The 19,129-nt window shown below is 64.6% G+C and overlaps 1 protein-coding gene across 3 annotated transcripts; it reads right to left on the reverse strand.

Moving 5' to 3' along the window:
- Positions 1 to 522: 522 nt before the first annotated feature.
- ZNF787 (zinc finger protein 787) lies at positions 523 to 18,386 on the reverse strand. Of its 3 annotated transcripts, none has more exons than XM_086354713.1 (3): positions 16,205 to 18,386; positions 8,702 to 8,789; positions 523 to 2,227 (listed from the first exon to the last, which is right to left on the reverse strand). In XM_086354713.1, exons 2-3 carry the CDS (start codon positions 8,778 to 8,780, stop codon positions 1,152 to 1,154), a joined length of 1,155 nt encoding a protein of 384 aa, XP_086210839.1. In that variant the 5' UTR covers positions 8,781 to 8,789; positions 16,205 to 18,386; the 3' UTR covers positions 523 to 1,151. The 3 variants fall into 3 exon arrangements, with proteins under 3 accessions (XP_086210839.1, XP_086210841.1, XP_086210840.1); XM_086354715.1 differs by lacking the exon at positions 16,205 to 18,386 and adding an exon at positions 15,680 to 15,984; XM_086354714.1 differs by lacking the exon at positions 8,702 to 8,789.
- Between the last annotated feature and the right edge of the window lie 743 nt (positions 18,387 to 19,129).

The following is a 19,129-nucleotide window of genomic DNA, read 5'->3' on the forward strand; positions in this document are numbered from 1 at the left end:
ACACCGTGGCTGTCCCCTGCTCCCCCAGTGGATGTGAGGACGGGACACAGCTACAAGGTGCAGGACAAGTCTTCCAAGACGCTGCACGCTGGCGGGGCCGCCGGGGCTGGTGGAGACGGGAGCCTGGGGTCCTTGGCAGCGCGGGGGAGAGCTGCCCGCCACTGCGAGGAGAGGCACGGCCTGTTCAGCCCCGCCCCGCCCCCCGGCCCCCGGCCGCCGGAGTCCTTTTAAAAGCAGCGGTGGGCGGGCCTCGCTCGGAACACCCGCCCCAGGTCCTCACTGGCCTGCCAGTCCTCCCGGATTGAGGACGCCGCTCACGCGGGGACCCAGAGCCCGCTGCCGGAGCCGGCCGGTCACTCTCCCAGGACATTCTCCAGGGAGCACCCGGGTACGCGCGCGGCCTGGGCCGATGTCGGCCTCTCTCCTCCGGCCTGGCCGGTGCCCCCCACCCACGCACCCAGCAGCAGCTGCCCGGGTGCGGGGCCCTCCGTTTCCCCGGACTCAAGAACCACGCACAGGAGGGACGATCGGATAGTGCGATTTATTGCCCCCGAGCCCTCTTCCCGCCGCGCCCAGGCCTGGGATGAGCCGGGACCCGCTGTCCGCGGGGTCGCCCGGGACGCGGGCGCTCTGCTCCGCACGCCTCCGCGACCCCAGACCCGGCGGGGTGGGGGAGGGCAGGGAGAGGAGAAAGGCTGGGACCGCGAGGGGGAAGAAAATAACAGGCGGGCGGGGGCAGGAGGCAGTGTGATTAAAAGAAAATTCTAAAGGGTAAAAGGACCCTCTCTCCCTTCCTGCTGGGGCCCCTCCGAGGGTAAAGGGTGCACGGCTCGCTGTTCTCGCAGCAGCCCTTTCGGCGAGGGAAAGGAAAGAGGGCGAATGGTCTTCCGCTCATGGGTTTCGTCGCGTCTTGGTCTCTCTAGTTCCCACCCAACGTCTCGATTCGGGCTTGGCCGAGAACCGACGGGGCCAAGCCAGGCCGAGCGGCGGGCGCGGGGAGGGGCCGGGCGACCTGGTGGGCGCTCCGCGCGCCCCGCCCCAGGCCCGCCGCACCCCCGGGACGCCCCTCTGTCCGTTTCGCCCCAGCCTCTGGGTCCCGCGCCGTCGTTCCCGCCCAGCCCGAGGGGCCCCGCCCCCCCGGGCCGCCGCCCCTACCGGCCCTCCCCGCCGCGGCACTCGCTGCACCGCCCGCCCGCCGCCTCCTCGTCGTCGTCCTCGTCGTCCTCGTCCCCGCCCGCCCGGTAGTAGTTCTGTCCGCAGTGGCTGCAGACCGAGGGCGCGCCCACGGCGTGCACCTTCTTGTGCCGGCGCAGCGCCGCGCCCTGCACGAAGCCCTCGCCGCACTCCACGCAGATGTGCGCCGGCTCCTCACCCCCCGCTGCTCCCAGCCCGTCCCCGTGCTGGGCGCGCTGGTGGGCCAGCAGCCCGGCCCCGTGCCCGAAGCCCTTCCCGCACTCCACACACACGTACGGCTTGGGGGCCGGGGCGCGCCGCGAGCGGGGTCCCGGCGCCCTGGCCCCCGTGCTCGCCATGGCTGCAGCCGCCGCCGCCCCCTCGCCCGGCGCGCCCACCACGATGATGCCCTCGCCGTCGCCCACCGGGATGGCGATCTCGCCGTCCGCCGCCGCCGCCTCCTCGGGCGCCTTGGCCCGGCGCACGCTGGCCGCTAGCACCTTGGCCGCCACGCCCGGCCCCGACAGCTCGGGGTGCAGCCGCAGGTGGCGCGCCAGGCTCTTGGGCTGGCTGAAGCCGCGGCCACAGCGCGGGCACACGAAGGGCTTGAGGCCGCTGTGCGAGCGCCGGTGCTTGGCCAGGCTCTTGCTCTGCGTGAAGCTGCGGCCGCAATCGGGGCAGGCGTAGGGCTTCTCGCCCGTGTGGATGCGCTGGTGCTGCATGAGGTTGGAGCTCCAGCTGAAGCGCTTGCCGCACTCAGAGCAGGCATAGGGCTTCTCGCCCGTGTGGATGCGCCGGTGCTGCACCAGGTGCGAGCTCTGCGAGAAGGTCTTGCCGCAGTCGGCGCAGGCGTTGGGCCGCTCGCCAGTGTGCGTGCGCTGGTGCCGCGTCAGCTTGGACCAGTGGCTGAAGCTCTTGCCGCACTCGTTGCAGATGTAGGGCGCGGGCGGCCGCGGCCGGGGCGGAGGGCCGGCGGGGGCCGCCGATGGGGAAGGGGACAGCTTGGTCGGGGGCCAGCTGGGGACGTCGTCGTCATCCATGATGAGGATGTCCACTGCAAGGAAGTGGGGAGAGGACGTCAGAGAGCCCGCGGAGGGCGGCTGGGGCTGCTTCCCTGCCGCGCTGCGAGGCCTCGGGAACCGGCTCCCCTCCACCAGGCCGGGGGCGGCACCTCGGAGCGCCGAGAACCGGGCCTGCAGCTGCCAGGCCTGCCCCGGGCAGACGTGCTCGCTCAATCCCCATCCCCACACCCCCCAGTTTCCTGCGTTTTACCAAACACTCCATAACCATCCCCTAGGGCTTCGCCTTCCTTCACAGCCGTTTCCCCCACACCCAGAACAATGCCCGGGACTTGGTGGGGATTCCAGAAATGTCTGCTAAAGGAATCAACAGAATCGAACGGGGCTGCGCGTGGAGGGCTAGGTAAGGCCCTAGTACAGAACGATCCCTGAGGCAGGAGACCCTCGCACCAGGAGGCTCTCATCTCGGCCCGGGAAAGGACGGTGTCACATTTGGGTTCTGGGAAGACGACCGTGGCTGCGGGGGTCGGACTGGTTAATGAGAGCACAGCAGGAGAGCCCTGACTACCCCCCCCTACTAACTGGGGGTGCAACCCCACACCCCGCAACCTCTATCACAGACGTCCTCAGCCTGGGCCCTGGTTCTGTGGGCCCTGTGTGCCCAGTGGAGACAAGAAAGGAGCGCGGGGCCTCGTTCCCGGCGCCTGCGAACTGAGGACACCACCTCGGACACCTCCGCGGGCCGACTGCCCGACAAAGCCTTAATACATTTACACCGCCCCTCGCCCGGGCGGCCTCCCGGGAGAGATGAGCGGCTCCACGAGATCTGGGTGCACCCTCGGCGACATCTGCCTTCCCTGTGCGACTCGGGCCTGAGCTACAGAATGGAGACGGATTTAGGGGGCTCCAGCTCAGACACCTGCCAGGGGCCAGAGCTCGGGCCCAGCCCCGCCCACCATCCTCCGGCTCCACCCCCTAGGCGTGGCCTCGCCCCCCACACGGCCCCGCCCACCAGTCTCCGGCTCCACCCCTGGGCACAGCCCCTCCCACACTCGGACCCAGCCTCGCCCCGGCATAGCCCCGCCCACCAGCCTCCGGCCTGGGCCGCGGACACAGCTCCGCCCACCAAGCTTCGGTTCCGCCCCGGAAATAACCCCGCCCACCAGCCTCCGGCCCCGCCCCCAGGTGCCACGCGAAGGCGTCGCTCAAAGGTGAACCCCACCATAACCTACCTAGCTCTGTTTTCCCGCCCCCTCTCACTAGCCTGCAGGCCCACAGGGCCAGCGGTCGGACCGTGTTCCAGCACCCGGCCTGGGACAAAGTGCCCCAACACTGTCCTCGAGATAACGTCCTCGTGCACTCGGTAAGCATCTGTGCGTTAAGACCCGCGAGGTGGGCGCTGGGGACTCGGGCCTTCGCAGCGAGGACACCGAGGGGCCAGCCAGATGAGCCGCCTCCCGCGGCGACACGGCCTGGGGGCGGAGAAGCACCAGGGGCCCGCAGTCCGGATCCCAGGTGGCCGCCCTGAGCTCCGGCAGCGCTGGGAGACGATGCCCCACGCGCCACCCCCGGTGACTGAGCACCGACGCTTTGAGAACCAGGGCTCCACGCGAGGAGTACCGGAACAGGGCCTGAGCTGGGACAGGACATCACTTCGGTAGGAAGCCTGGGCGGGGTGGGAGGCGCTTCCGAAGAGATGGCCTGGGGCCCACTCCACTTTGACGTCAACATAAATCGGGAACTCCAGGGCGGCCACCGTTAGGACTCCACTGCCTCTCGGGCCCCAGTCCCACCCTGATCGGGGCCCTGCGATCCAGCAAGCCACGCAGCGCGGCCAAGGGAGATAAGGAGGAGAAACAGTCATAAGCACACGACGTCCTAAGGCGTGGGGAAGGGAGGGGATGAGAAGTAGGCTTGCTATTGGCGGAAGGCCGAAGTACACGCTCTGCTTTCCAAGTTGTCCCTAAAGTTTAACAACAGAGACATGACTCGGCGATGACGCGCATTTGCCATCGCAAGGACCGGGACATAACATAGCCCACCTGAACCTGTGAGACCCCTGGGACTCAACCAGCAGTCCTGGATGCGGGTGGGGGGCGAGGGGCGGAGCGCCGGTCCGGAAACAGGAGAGAAAGCTCGGGGCGGGGGCGAGGGGGGGGGGGCGCCGCAGGGCTGGGCTGATAGTGGGGCTGAGCCGGGGGCGGCACTGCGCCGCCTTCACCACAGGCACTACTTTTCGAGCAGGTGTTAAAACGGCCCAGTGGAGGAGTGTCTACTCACTCCGGGAGGCGGGCCTGCCCCTCAACCAGCGGACCTCTGGTCTCCTGCAGTGGGTGCAGGGCCCCGCGCTCTCGTGCACCCCCGAGTCCGACTCTGCACCCCGTCCAAGTCAGGAAGATGGTCAGCGGCTGCCCCCGGTCCGCCCTCCCTACCGGAGCCCCTCCGTGCCCGGTCCCACGCACCCTCCCCCACCCCAAGCCCAAAGAGCCGTGCAAGAGCCGCCCCCTCGCGTTCCTGCACGCCATCACCCAAGTGCACATCCCCAGACATGAGTTCGGTCCCTTTACTTTTGACTTCATCTAAGTCTTTTAGGTCCTGTGTAATACACAGCTTCGCCGGTCTCTTGCTTTTCCTGACAATCTTCTTTTCACGGAGCCCTGCGGCCCTCTGGACCCTCGCGGGCTGCCAGCTCCTCCTCGTGGGCTGCTGGGGGCCCAGCCCCGCCGGTTCTGTGGTCAGTCATTCTGAAGATGCAATCCCGTTCTCTCACTAAAAGCATGGATTATCGTCTCTCGTGTGATGGCGTATCGTTTCTGTGACATCAAGGGCCACTGACACGCAGGAACTCAGACATCTACGGAATCATGGAGGGATGCACGGCGCGGCCCCTGCACGCAGCGGGCACAGAGGGGCCCCGCCCCCGTCGTGACAGGGCATTTGTCCTGCATTGATTGTGGTCAGCTCCACATTCCGTTTAGTAGGTGGAGTAGTTTTGAGAAGCTCCCTCGCCCGCTGGTTGGGACCCAGTGGTCAATTTCACGGGTTTACGGCGGAATGAACCTCATTTTCCCTCATCTGCCCGGTCTTCCGTTGTCCTCCAGCATGACCAAGTAACCTTCCCTTTCCTCACTGCACTCTGAGTCCACGGATTTACACACATCTGGTGGGCTGCACCCCTCGCCTGTCACCCCGCCAGCTGTGGTGCGTGGGAGCCTTGAAGGGGCTCCGAGTCCTCCGGATGGGACCTAGGGGGTCCTGTGACAGCGCCTCTGCCACCACAGGCTCACCCACACTTTCTTCCCCAGACCTGCAGCCAGCCAATCTACAAGGGCGCTCTGGTTTCTCTGAGCAGGAAACAATTTCAAGCTCCAAATCTGGAAGTGATCACTGCTTTTTTTTTTTTTTAAGGTAAAATTCCTGTAAGCTCTAACTGACACTTTCCATACAGATCCAGGCCAGTAGGCTTCTCTGCGGTCTTCCTTAGACGCCCGCATCCCCAGTCCTCACAAGGCGAGGAGAGAACCCAGAGGCGCCGTCTGTGCCAGGCTGCTGACACCACAGCACCAGCATCGGGATGGCGGTGCGCACACCGGCACGGCCAAGCGAGGTTCCTCAGGACTCGGGCGCCCACCTCACAGCCAGCCTGGCCCCGCTCCCTGCCCGTGGATCCCTGGCCCGCGGATCTCCCGGAAGGGCCCACGCGGAGCCGGTCTGCTTGGCTCCGCCCTTCCAACGTGCAGGTCGCTTCTCCATATGATGTGACCCGCGGCCTCCCTTTCCTTCCCCCAACAATCAGAAACAGGAGCCCTCCACTTTGCCCTGGCAGAAGGCGCCACTGACTGGCTGAGCGCAATGCCGTCTCCTCTGCCTGGGGCCGTTCGCTCTTTCCCCAGGTACCCGGGGGGATCTGCTTCTTCAAGCCCAGCGACTAGATTCAAAGACCATCCATCCGAGCGGATGTTCTCAGAGTTTCGACTTGCTCTTTCGACACCCAACTTTTCCATTTCAGGAATGTTTTCTAGATGCGTAGGTTTCACTGTTCTCTTCCTTATACAGGGTTTTGTCTTTTGGGGCTTTCTTTAACTAACTTCAGTACCTTTTTTTTTTTTTTAAACCCTTTTGTAATCTTTATTTCTTTTTGATTTTACAACCTTCCTCCTTTTCACCTTCAGGTTTTCTCAGGGAACGATGCACTCACTACTTTTACTCGGTCTTCAGCTGCTCCATCTTTGTCTTGAAATGGCTTTGTCTGTGTTTCTGGCTGTCTGCTGAGCTCTGCCCCTGGGCCGCGCGGTCCTGGTCTTGTTCTTCCAAGCCCCTCCGCACAGTCCCGCCTGTCTGGTTGTGCACCTCTGACACACCGCAGCCTCCGCATCTGAGGACACCCTCCTCGGCCCCTTTCTCTTATTCTAGTAGCTCCTGCGGGGTGGGGTCAGCAGAACAGAACTTTAGTTCCCTGTCTGCCCATCTCTGGACGTCCACTTCCCTGAATTCGCAGGCGGCTACATTCTGGGCAGTGTTTTCAGCTCCTCGGGGGTCCTCTGCCGCGTGTGTGACCTGCTCTCCCAGGGACCCTCGCTCTGCCGCCACCCCATTTGGTCAGTACCTTCCCCTCCCCACTGCAGTCCCCACTGGACCCTGAAGCCCCTCCGTGCAGGCCCTGCCCTGCCTGGGGCCTCCATGGCGGGTGCTTTCCCTGGACACAGGAAGCCGCGGGCCCAGGCAGTCTGTGCACCCCGCTGCTGCTCTGCATGGAACACCCGCTGCAGCTGCTGCCCACAGTGACCCCCGAGGGCGGCCTGGTGGCCAGCTCCCCGCCCCCTAACACCACGCAGGCCGTTGGCTCGTCCCCATCCCCCTGTGCTCGGGGCTCTGCCAGGGCACGTGGGTCTTGCCTGGGTGAGGTTGCTGTCTTTTCACGCGGGGTCTGCTGTTGCCCCAGCTCAGGAAGAGCATTTCAGGGGACTCTGTGGGGTGATGCTAGTGGCACTGAGATAGGAGAGGCGGGCCTGACCGTGTGAGGCTGGGACCCTGGCCCTGGAGGGTTATCTCCAACCCACTGGCTGAAGACTCCTCCCCGCCTCAGTCAGGCCTTCTCTTCACCTACGATCCGTGTTCAGAGGACCTCTCTCTGAGTGCCCACGTGGAAGACCTGGCCAGCTCTCACACCGCACCCCTGCCGGCTCCCCACCTCCCCCGGGGTCTGGGGGGGGGGGCGCGCGCGGTCAGTGCGCCCGTGAGGTGGTCAGCACAGACCTGGCTGCAGCCTGCAGACAGTCCAGCCCAGCCCCAGCCCTGGCTCCTGGTGGCCCCACCGTCCCATGCCCCGGGCTCACAGCCCTGCCCCCGGGGCCCCTTGGCCCTCCCCACCGCACCAGACAGCACCAGCGGTCTCAGGGCAGGGGTCCCACACTGCCCCTCACGGGAGGGGCCCACAGGGGTGCCGACAAGGGGGAGCAGAGCAGCTGGGAAGCGCGCAGGGGGTCACAGGGTGGGGGCCCGAGCAGACCACTGGGCAGAACAGAGGTGAGAGCCCACCTGCTCTTCAAGGTCTGCCCAGGAGAGCGCCTGAGTGGACAGCGTGCACAGTCAGAACCCTGGGCTCCGAGGTAAACCGCCTTCCGGAGGCGGCTGGGGGCAGAGGACAGTCAGGGGAAACGCTGAGTCCGTCAGCTGAGATGAGCGTTTGCTGCTCGCGGAGAATTTATGGGTGAGCCGCTGCGACACCTGGGGATGCTTTTTGAAATCCTCCAGGAAACGGGCACAGGCAGTGTAGGCCCACCCAGTGTGGTTCACTGCTGGGGCCAGGCAGCGCGACGTGCGGCCACCACACTGTCGGGCTGGAAGTTTCCAGAAGGAAACCAACTGTAAGGTTAATCTTACTTTAAAGCGGTAAAAAAACAGGGAGGGGGGGCGCCGTGGTGAAGGAGGGCCTGGGCCCTCCCTGTAGGGCGGGGTCTGTTCCCCCAGGCCTAGAGCCCTCACAGTGAGAGGTCATGGACGCCGGCCGGGACGCACGAAGACGCATCAACAGCAGCACAGAGCGCTTCACACTTTATTTCACAGGCGCCCTGCATGGAAGCCCGGGGCCGGGGAGATGGGCCACGGCTCCCCCTGAGGGTGGGGGCTGGCGAGGCTGTGGCCCGGCCTCAGCACGCGAAGCCTCATCACCGGGGGCTCACAGAGGAGGTTACTCAAGCCAGGTAACGCTTTATTAAATAAGGCAGGCTGCCCATGTCTTAAATGAAGATGAAAACCCGGGAGGACCCAGGCCCACCCGGACGCCCTGTGTCCTCCTGACCCCCAGCCCCCGGGCCCTCCCCAGGCTGAGGAGCCCCCACCCGCGGCAGCCGAGGGGGCTGCCCCCAAAGGCTCCCAGCTGGGGGGCCACGGAGACCCCACCAGGCCCGGGAGGCGGCTGGCTGGGCCTGGGAGGCGGGGTAGGACCCCGAGCCTCCAGGAGGCGGGCAGGGCGCGAGGTCAGCCGGGAGAAGCCCAGGGCCCCTCACCTGGGTTCTCGTGACTAGCCATCTGCTGGTCCTCGGAGTCCAGCGGCCCCGGAGACCAGGCCTCTTCCCGCAGCTCCATGTCTGGGCCCTGTCGGAGGGGAGACAAGGAGAGGGTTCACAGGACGCCAGAGCGCACGCGGGGGCCCGAGCTGCACCCTCCGCCCCCCGGCTGGACGGCCACAAGACAGATGCGGGCAGCGCTCAGCCCGAGCTGGGGACCCCAGCCGCCTTCCCAGGGCGACTGCCCCGAGTGGAGGGGTGGGGGCGTGGGGGCCACGGGGTTCCCAGGAAGCTGGTGGCCCGGGGACACGCCACCCCGAGACCCCCGGACACAGCAGGCGCTGCTGACGGTGAGCGACGCCCAGGAACTGCCTGAGTAGCGTGGAGGCTCCAGGTCCGGAAGGCAGCCCACCGAACGCTGACACACGGGCCGCCAGACCCTTCCACCCCAGACCCCACAGGACAGACGGCCGGAGCCGAGCGGGTACCACCCCACAGTCCGGGTACAGGGCGGTCGGGCATGCCAACCAGGACGGCCGCCGTGAGAACAGCCTAGCAGGCCGACCACAGGGGCTCAGCCCACGCAGCCCCAGAATCCCGCTCTGAGGCCGCCTTCACAGCAGCGCTGCGCAGAGGCAGCGAGGGGAGCGGAGCAGGCCATGGAAGATCCGGCTGAGGCCAGGCTGCCAGGCCGGGGATTGGCGGAGCGCCCACGTGTGGGCACGGGGCTTCTCTGAGTGATGAAATGTTCTGGGACGAGACGGTGGCAGTGGCTGCCGAATTCTGTGAGTAACACCCGGTGGACTGTCCCTTTCACGAGGGTGGCTTGTGTCCCAGTGAGTCCGTAAACAGACTAAGATGTGTGTGCAGGCCCTGACTCAAGCACCGTCCGTGTCAGAAACGAGTAAAAGAGAAACAGGAGCGGCAGCGCAGGAGGGGCCGCTCGGGGAGACTTCTGATCCACACCTATCTGCTGGGCGGCCACCTGTGGGGCCGGAACAACTGCGTCCAAGTCAAGCAAGCAGAGGCTTCCCGGCCAGCATCCACCTCCGCCCGCTTCCTGCACTGAGAAGGCGGGGGCCCTCCATCCTCCTCAGGGTGTCCACAGGCTCCAGGGGAAGGGACGCAGGACAGGGAGGTTTTGGGCAGCTTGCCCCAAGGCCAGAGGTCCCCACACCCCCAGACGGGGCAGCTCAGGGAGTGAGGGAGACACCACCTGATTCCCATGGCGGGCGGGGAGCGGGCCTCGAACTGCAGGACCCCCGCCCACACCCAGCTCCTGGTGCAAGGAGCTCCTCTGAACCCATGACTCCCCGAGAGGAGGAGGCAAGTCCCCCGCGATAGAGGGTCCCGCACCAGGAGGGAACAACGCCCCAGAGGGCGGGGAACCTGCAGACATGACCTTCCTTTGTCTCCCCCACCGCAGCCCAGGCTACCCCCCAGCACGCAGACCCCCGCTGGCGCCCCGCCCTGTCACTCGGGTTTTCCCGAGCTGGTGCTTAACAGAATCCATCTGGTCTCCTGCTGATCGCCTCAGTCAGTCCAGCTGGAAGCCCCAGGAGGGCAGAGGAGGGCAGGGTAAGGCCCCTCGACAGACTGGAACAGAGTGGGGGCGGGGGTGCACACACGATGATCCTCCTGGGAGCTGCCGTCCAACGAAGGGCGCTTTTCACTGGGTCTAAGTGGGATCGAGGTGTCCACACACACCCTCAGCGAGGCCGACCAGCGGCAGGTCAGAGTCTGAGACCCGGAGACTAGGGCACAGGGTCGCCACGATTCGGGGAAGCGCCCGCCATGCAGGGCGCCCTGGGAAACGCCTGGAGGAGCCCAAGGCAGAGCCCGCAGCGGAGGGGGCGGGGTCGGTCGGACGGAACTCAGAACCTGGCAGGAAGCCCCGACTGGGCCCCACAGGCGGCAGCTTCTCTGGCTGACTTCTGGGCCCACGGGCTCTCCACCTGGCGCACGGCACACCCGGGCCCCGGGGCAGTCTGCTCTGCATTCTGTTTTTGGCCTGAGCAGAGGGCGGTGACCCCCCACCCCGCCCCCGTCCCCCGAGGAAGGGAGACTTAAAGCCAGCCACCGGGTAAACACCCTGGCATCCACCTGCTGGGCCTCTCGTGGGGGCCGCTCTGGCTCGGGGGCCGGGCCCTGTGCCCCCACCGCGGCCTCACACAGCAGGGACCCCAGGAGCCCGGGGTTGGGGGTGGGGAGGAGCCGGAGCGTGCCCTGGGAGACTCCCTGGATCCCTGTGAAGGGCCAACGGCGTGCACTGGAGAGTCGCCCCGGCCACTCGTGTGCTCCTCCACTGCGGCCACTCGGGCTCCTGTGTTGCCCCGAGCCCCAGGGCCTTGGGGTCCAACCCCGGGACCTGGGGGGAGGGGGAAGCCACAGCCCTCCCACCCAGAGCTGGGGGCTGGGGCAGCCCCTGACCCGGTGGCTCCCTGGGGGAAGTGGGGTGATTCCCGCGCCAGCCCGACTGTGGAACCTGATGTCCCTGGAGGCTGAAGGTGGTGGGTCCTGCCCTCCCCGCCCCCCAGACGCTCCACGGCCCGACACACCTGTCAGGCCCGGCCGCCCCACTCTGACCCCCACCCACTCCACAGAGACGAAGGCCCACCCCCGCGGGGCCCTGCAGCGATCCAATTAGCCTGGGAGCCGGCAGGGCCTGCGAGACAAATTATTATTATTGTTGTTATTAGACCCACCCACCTGCACTGGATGCCTGCCCACCAATTACCCGCCGGCTCTTTCTTCCGCTGCCAATCTCGCCGCCTCCTCCGGCCGGCCCTGCTCCAGCGCCTGCCCAGGGTTCCCGCTGCCGGAGACAGCTGCCCCGGCTGTCCCCTTGCTTCTCCGTCCCACCCGCCCCACGTGCCTCTCTGTTCCTGGGCTGCCGTCAGGCCTTAGCTGGGACCCCCGGCTCCTCCCCGGCCATTCTTCCCCAGCCCCTGTCCCAGCCTCGAGGCCACCGAAGCCCAGTGGCTACCTCTCAGCGTCCACCCTGGGAGGGCCCTGCACCCACCCTCACCGCCCTCTCCCAACTCCCACCCCCGGGGCCTGCACCCTCCAAGCCCTCTCCAAATCCGCTCCCCACACCACGGACCGGTTCATCTTTTCCAGGCACTAGGTTCAAACAAATCAGTCGACTGAAAGGGGGCAGAGGATGGGAAGAGACACTTCTCCAAAACGACACGCAAGGAGCTGGCAAGCACACGAAGAGATACATGCTCGGCGTGGCGTCAAGACCCCAGAGCAGGCGCGCCAGCCGGACGCGATGACCACAGAAAGCACGCGCACGCCTGCGGAGAAGCAGGGCCTTCCAGCCATGAACCCAAGAGGAGTGAAAACACGTCCGCACGACAGTTTACACGCGCGTGTTTGCGGAAGCACAAGTCACAGGAGCCGCGCGTGGAGACAGCCCAAACGGCTGTCACCGGTGATGGACGCGCGTGCAGCCCGTGGCAGCTGGAGGAGCAGGAAGAGGAAGCGCTGGTCTCGGAGGGGAGACCGTGGTGACTCTGCTTGCCCGAGAAGTCAGGACGGGCAGACCCAGACAGGACGCGGGCCTGTGGTCCCCAGGGGCACGTCCCTGTGCACGTGGTCACCGTGAGCTGTAAGAGGGTGACCTGTCTGCACGGCAACCACCTCACAGGGGAGCTGCTGTCTGTTTTATTAAGGGCAGCTCGGTCCCACCACCCCCCTACCTGAACTACCCCACACATGGCCCTCGCACTAGGTCCAAACTCCAGACCCGGGCGGCGTCTGCCAGGTCAGCCCGCAGACGCACTTCCTCCTGGGAGCCCTGCCCCACATCACACGTGCCGGGCACCTTCTGGCCTTCCAGGGGTCTGCTCTCCAGTGCCCGGCCACCACCAGCCTTCCTAGAGCTTCCCACACGTCTGCCCTTAAATGCTGGTAAATAAGTGAAGATTCCTTAAAACAACAAAATACTCTTCAGGCCAGAAAAACACAGCTGCACACGTGGGCCATCGCTGGTTGTCACCCCTTGACCGGGCGATGGGCCAGACTCCGCTCCCTCTGGGGGCGCTGGGCTGTCCTGGCTGGTATCTGCAGGATACTTCTTTCCTCCTTGCCCCCGCCCCTGTCTGCTCCCTGGAGACCTGCCGCCAGAGCCCAGAGAACACAGCACCTCCCCCAGGAAGCCTTCCCAGACTCCTCCCTTCCCTCAGCTCCACTGTCCCTTCTCCCCACACAAGACCAAACAACAACACCGAGGACTGGACACAGCGTGGGCACCGCCTGATCCCCACAGCCACTAAGGGGATGGGAGGCTGCCCTCGCTGGGCTGGTGGGTGGGTGGCCAGGGTGGAGTCGGCCTCACCCCCAGCCACGCCATCCGGGGCGGGTGCTCCACCCCGGGCCTCGTCTTCAAGGGCTTGGCATCCAGATCATGAGAGGAACGGCCGCGCTCCACAAGGAGCTGGGCGCCCAGGGAACGTGGACAGGCCTCTGGAGCCCAGTTCAGACCCGTCCAGGGCTGACCCAACCTCCCAGGGCCTCGGGACACACCCGCGGCCCAGCCTCCAAGGCCAGTCCTCCCCTCCGCCAAGAACACCAGTACCGGCTCCCTTTACTCCGGATTACAACCAAGCCCACATCCCTGGGAGGCTCTCCCTGACTTCCTCCACCCTATGTGTCCACACACACCTCAGCAGACGGCAAACTCCTCCAGCCCAAGGAGTCAGGACGTCCTGGCCGGCCTGACCCTGCGCCTCCAGGCTGGACCACGTGTGGGTCCCCAGCATCACTCGTGACGAGGCAGCCCGCACAGGAGCCCCCATTTGGCAAAGAGAGGCCAGTGTTCTGTGGGCCCAACAGTCAGGCAGGCAGAGCAAGGAGACCCCCACACCAAGGTGGACCCCAGGAGCAGCCGGCTCAGCCAGGGGGCAGCGCAGTGGTGAGAGGCGCCCTCTCTGCCACCAGGACAGGGCTGCTGGCCCCGCTGGAGAGACAATCAACCCCCCGCAACTGGGGCAGGGAGGCCTCCTAACACACGGACCGAGAGTCACACCTGAAAACAGGCGCCAGCTCTACGTCTCCGACAGTCATCGGCCCCACCCCATGGCGGGTATCCAAGTCCCCTAACCCCAAACCAACGGATACCTCAGAGACCTCCAGAACAGCCTCCATCTCCCCAGACCCCAAGCCTGGCCAAAAGAAGCCAGCGGAGGCGGCAGCTCTGGTAAAGGCCAGGCTCTGGACTCCCGCCAACCCTGCACCAGTGCGGGGGGCTCAGCCCACCGCCGAGTGGGGTGACCACCCCCACCCTGGGGCCTCTGGGGTACGAGCCAGGCTCCTGGCTGCAGTCTGCCTCCACAAGGAGGCCAGGGCCACAGCGGGGTCCCAGGCACAGCCTCGGCCAGCTGGGGGCGCTGCAGGACACATGTCCAGGGTCAGGGCTGGGGGCGTCTGAGCCCAGGAGTGCCCAGAAGGGACCACCCGAGACCCAGGGCAGCCAGGCAGAGACTGGAGGTCAAGACCAAGACTGCCGCCACCAGCCCAGGACTCAGGCCCCCCTCAGGTCCCCGGGACCTCTCGGCCAGCTCCTCTGTCCTGTGAGACTCGAGACATCTCCCCCGGGCTCCTCCAGCTCCCGGCTAGCCTGGCAACCCCCAGCCCCTGCCTGGGGCGTCCGAGCCTCTCCACTACTGCACCGTCCTGCCCCACCCCTAGCGGAGCACCGAACCAGGACCACTGTGTCCCAGGCCCAACACCAGGCGGGGCTGGCAGCTGCGTCGATGGACGAGGCTCACCCAGGGATGATGGACCGTGCTCTGGGTCATGGGGGCCTGAGGAGGAACTGAGCCTGGGAAAGGGGAAGCGGCAGGTCCAAGGTCACGGGGCTGGAAGAGACGGAGCCCAGGAATGCCGGGCCGGCCTGAGGCCTCTGCACCCGCTTCACACCCCCTTCTGAGAGCTGTGCGCTGGCTCCAAAAGGAGAGCATTGGGAGCCTTCCTACCAAGGTCAACGCCATTAGTACAGCCCCTCTTTTTCACTAGTAGAAACTGAGAAATTCCTTGTGCTGTGAGGTCAGAAAGGTGATGATGAACGTGGAGCTGGGACCTGAAACTAGTCTGTCTGACCCCAGAGCCCAGGGCTAACACGCAGCAGTGCCGCCTGACGCCCGGGGCCACCCTGGGCCGAATCCTTCCAGTTCTCTAGCTCAGCCTTCGGGGGTTAGACTCCAAGACCTCCAGGAGTAAGAGGCTAAGACAAGAGACAACACAAGAAGGAATCAGATCTGAATGTTCTGGGGCTCAGGCCGGAGGGCCTGCCTGCAGAGGCGGAGGGTGAATGCCAGCTGAGCCAAAGAGGCTTATGTTCTTAGGGAAGAGATAAGCCACAGTAACCGGGCTTCCCCGGGAGCAAGGGCAGGCCCAACCCCCAGCTGGATCCTAACCCTGGATCCCTAAGACAGGTCCAGGCACCAGGAACCACGCGGAGCACACAGACCAAGTCAGTCCCTTCCTACAGTGCCCCTCTGGACTGGGGCTGGGGCGCCCTCCCTGGTCCCCTGGGTGAGGACAGGAGTGTGGAGGTGAGGAGGCGCATGGGCCCGGTCCAGCTCTTCCGCGCACACAGCGAGCCTGCTTCATCTCCCTGTCCTCGTGCCAACCAATGGGCCCGCAAGAGTCTCTGTCCACACTCGCCGTGGCTCACTTTTCCGTCTGATCACGCCATCCCTGGCTGGCCTGTGCCCCAGGGGCACCCGTTTCCACGAACTGGGGTGCTCCCCTTTATGGCCGGGCCGCGAACAGGGGCTCAAGGGCGCTATGCGGCGCCCGGGAGGCCTCGGGGTGGCCATCGGGCCCGGCCGCCGGCCTCGCCCTGCCCCGCGGGCCACGCGGTGCCTGACCTTGGCCTAACATTTCCCCTCCAGCGCACGCGCTTCCTGCCCGCCGCCCGCGCCCGGGCGAATGAATGAGCCTCCCGCCGGCCGGAATGCCCGTAATTACCGGCCGGATCAAAGGCCGCACGCAGCGCGCCCGGGGCGGCAACGGGATCTGGCTCCTTTGAAAAGGGGGGAAAGGGGAGCGGGCAGGCCAGGGGCCGCCACCGGTCCCCCGGGGGCCGCCGTTTCCGGTCAGGCCGGCTGGGCCCGCGCGCGCCGCCTCCCCCACCGGGGCCTCAACTTCCCCCGGGAGTCGCCACCACTTCCGGCCACGAGCGGCCGGGAAGGCTGGGGTGGGGGTGGGGGCGACACGGCGGCCCCACCGGCGAGCCCGCGCTGCGCGCGCCCGCCTCGGGCGCGCCCCCGGGCGTGGTGCGCGCTCCCGTCCCGGCGCGCGCGCCCCGCCCCGCGTCAGCGGCCGCGCGCTCACTCACGCCCCCGCCCCCCGCGGCGCGCACGCGCACTCGCCTGCCCAGTCGCGCTCGCCGCCCGCCTCCCCGCCCGCCCCCCCGGCCGCAGCCCGGCGCCCTGAGGCGCGCGCCCACCCGGCCCCGGGCGCACGGCCCCCGCCCCCGCGCCCTCCCCTCACCTCCTCGGTCCCGGGGCCGCCGCGCCGCACTCCTCCTCCTCTCTCCTCCCTCGCGGATGGTGGCAGCGGCGGCAGCGGCGACTCAGACCCTGGGGTCAGGGGGACGGGCGCCCAGGCCGGAAGTGACCTTCCTGGCCGCTTCCGCCCGCGCCGCTCCCCCCCTCCCCTCCCTACCCCCCTTCCAGCCTCCACCCCGTCCTCGCCTCTCTAGGAAGGCGAGTCCGGCGACCCCCCCCTAGCTGCCGCGGGCCCCCCCCCAGCTCTATGGTGCGGAGCGGGCGCCCCAGGGTGGCACTTCCGGACGCGTCTAGGACACGGGTCCTCCGGCCACGCTCTATGGCGCTGCGCGACGAGGGGCTTCGCGCCCCGCCCCCTTCCAGGCCAGGAGGAGCGGGCTCGGCCCGTTAGGCGGAGACTTCCGGGTGCCCAGGGAGGTGCCCCCCGCCCCCGCGCTGGGCTCTCGCGCCTGCGCGGTCGCGCGGTAGGCGTCGTGGAGGGTGGCGGCCAGGGCCGCTCAGCTACCCCGGGTCCGCCGGTCGTCTCTATCGTTGTAACCCGTTCCATGCCGGCGCCGCCCGCGGCGGCCGGAGCCCGTGCGCCCGGAGGGCTCTCTCGTCTGCCACCCTGGTCCCTTCTTTACTGGACTGATCGCTTCAGGCTCCTCCCAGCGCCCGCTTGAGCCGGGGTCCTCCCTTCTAGAGCGACAGTAACACATTGTGCGCCTGCCTCCAGGGGCTTTAGGTACATTAAGTAGTTTGTGGATAATCCAGTACCGTTTTGCAGATAACGAGGAATAGAAAGGTCAAGGCACCTGGCCAAAGCCACACACCGAGGATGCGGGTCCTGGGCTCGAACTCGTGGAATCGGGCTCCCAATTCCTGCATTGAGCAGTGCCTTTGCAAACTGCCTCCTGTCACTGAAGGTTGATCATAACGTCCAGGGATTCACTTCCTCCTCTCTGGAGAGGAGGGCGCTTTGTGAGCTTACCTGTTTCTGTTAATAAATACATGCTTTTTAAATAACTTACACCACAGTGTCCTCGCAGGCTGAGTCCCTCTGATCCCTTTCTGGGTCTACAGTTGGCTGGCTGTCACCTGAGCGTAACAGGTGGTGTAACAGAGGAAGGTTTGATCCCGGGGTCAGGAAGATGCCTGGAGAGAGAAATGGCAACCAACCCACTGGTCTTGCCTGGGAAATCCCATGGACCGAGGAGCCTGGATGGACAGAGGAGCCTGGTGGGGAGGAGGAATGGGGAGTTTAATGGGGACAGAGTTTGTTTGCAAGATGAAAGCAGCTTTGGAGATGGACCGTGGTGATGGTTATACAACAATGTGAATGTACTTAGTGACATTGAACTGTGCGCTTTAGAATGGTTTAGATGGTAAGTTGTATGTTATGTGTACTTACAATAATTAAAAGTTTAAAGAGAAACAAACTTGTGGTTTACTATTGTAATGTATGGTGTTATGGTCTGCATGTGTACCCACAAAATCCCTATGTTGAAACCTAGTCCATGAGGTGATGCTCTGAGCTTCCTAGAGGAGGGCATGGCGCCCCACTCCAGTATTCTTGCCTGGATAATCCCACGGACAGAGGAGCCTGGCAGGCTACAGTCCATGGGGTCACAAAGAGTTGGGCACAACATAGCAGAGACAATAGTGGCTTATGATGCTGGGCGTATTTTTGTATGATTTTTACTATCTGTAAATGTTTTTTGGCTGGGTGTCTGTTCAGATCCTTTTCCATTTTTGATGGAGTTGTTTTAGAGGTCTTTCTGTATTTGAGTCCAAATCCTTTATCAGGTACAAGTTTTACAAATATTTTCCTCTAGGTTTGTGGCTTGTCTTTTGATTTTCTGAATACGGTGTTTCAGAGTAGAAATCTTTAACCCTATCAAGTCCACAATACTACCTTTTTCTTTTGTGGACTGGCTTTTTGTGTTGTGTGTTAAAACTCAAAGTCCATGATCCACAGGCCAAACCCAAGATCATGTAGATTTTCTATGTTTTTGTCTATTATTTTGATAGTTTCATATTTTAAATGTCTGTTAATAAATTTGAATGAATTTGGTATCAAAAAAAGAGACTCCCGAGTTTCCAGTCCCCGGTCAGGGAACTAAGAAACCACATGCCGTGCAGTGCGACCAAAAAATATATATAAATAAATAAACAAAATTTAAAAAGGAGACCCAGAGACCTCCCTTACACCATGTGAGGACACAGCAAGAAACCAGCCATCTGCTGCCCTGAAGAAGGCTTTCACCAGAACACGACCTTGCCAGTACCTTACTCTTGGACTTCCATTCCATGGAACTTGGACTTCCATGTTCAGCTGCTGAGTCGTGTCCGACTCTTTGTGACCCCACGGACTGCAGCACGCCAGGCTTCCCTGTCCATCACCAACTCCCAGAGTTCACCCAAACCTATGTCCATTGAGTCTGTGATGCCATCCAACCACCTCATCCTCTGTCGTCCCTTCTCCTCTTGCCCTCAATCTTTCCCAGCATCAGGGTCTCTTCCAGTGAGTCATCTCTTTGCATCAGGTGACCAAAATACTGCAGCTTCAGCTTCAGCATCCGTCCTTCCTGAGGGGACACTGCAGGTACTCCTATAACATCTGTCCACCCTCTGCATCACTGATGTCCCCAGATTTCCACACCTCCTCTTTGGGTCCCAGGCGCTGAGGACCGCAGGGGACGGAGGGGACGGTTCACTCCCGACTGTCCTGTCCCCTCTGCTCCAGTCTCGCCTCATTTCAGGCTCAGAAAGAGCTTTCATACACACCCAGATATGCCTGTCTGTCACCCTGATCTGCCTATCACCCTGACATGACAGTCTGTCACCCTGATATCACTGTGTCTAACACCCTGACATGACTGTGTCTATCACCCTGATATGACTATGTCTAACACCGTGACATGGCTGG

This window comes from Bos grunniens, chromosome 18, assembly GCF_055505025.1.
Source record: "Bos grunniens cultivar Pamir isolate PY7600 chromosome 18, Bosgru_T2T1.0, whole genome shotgun sequence".
NCBI classification, from domain to species: Eukaryota; Metazoa; Chordata; class Mammalia; order Artiodactyla; family Bovidae; genus Bos; species Bos grunniens.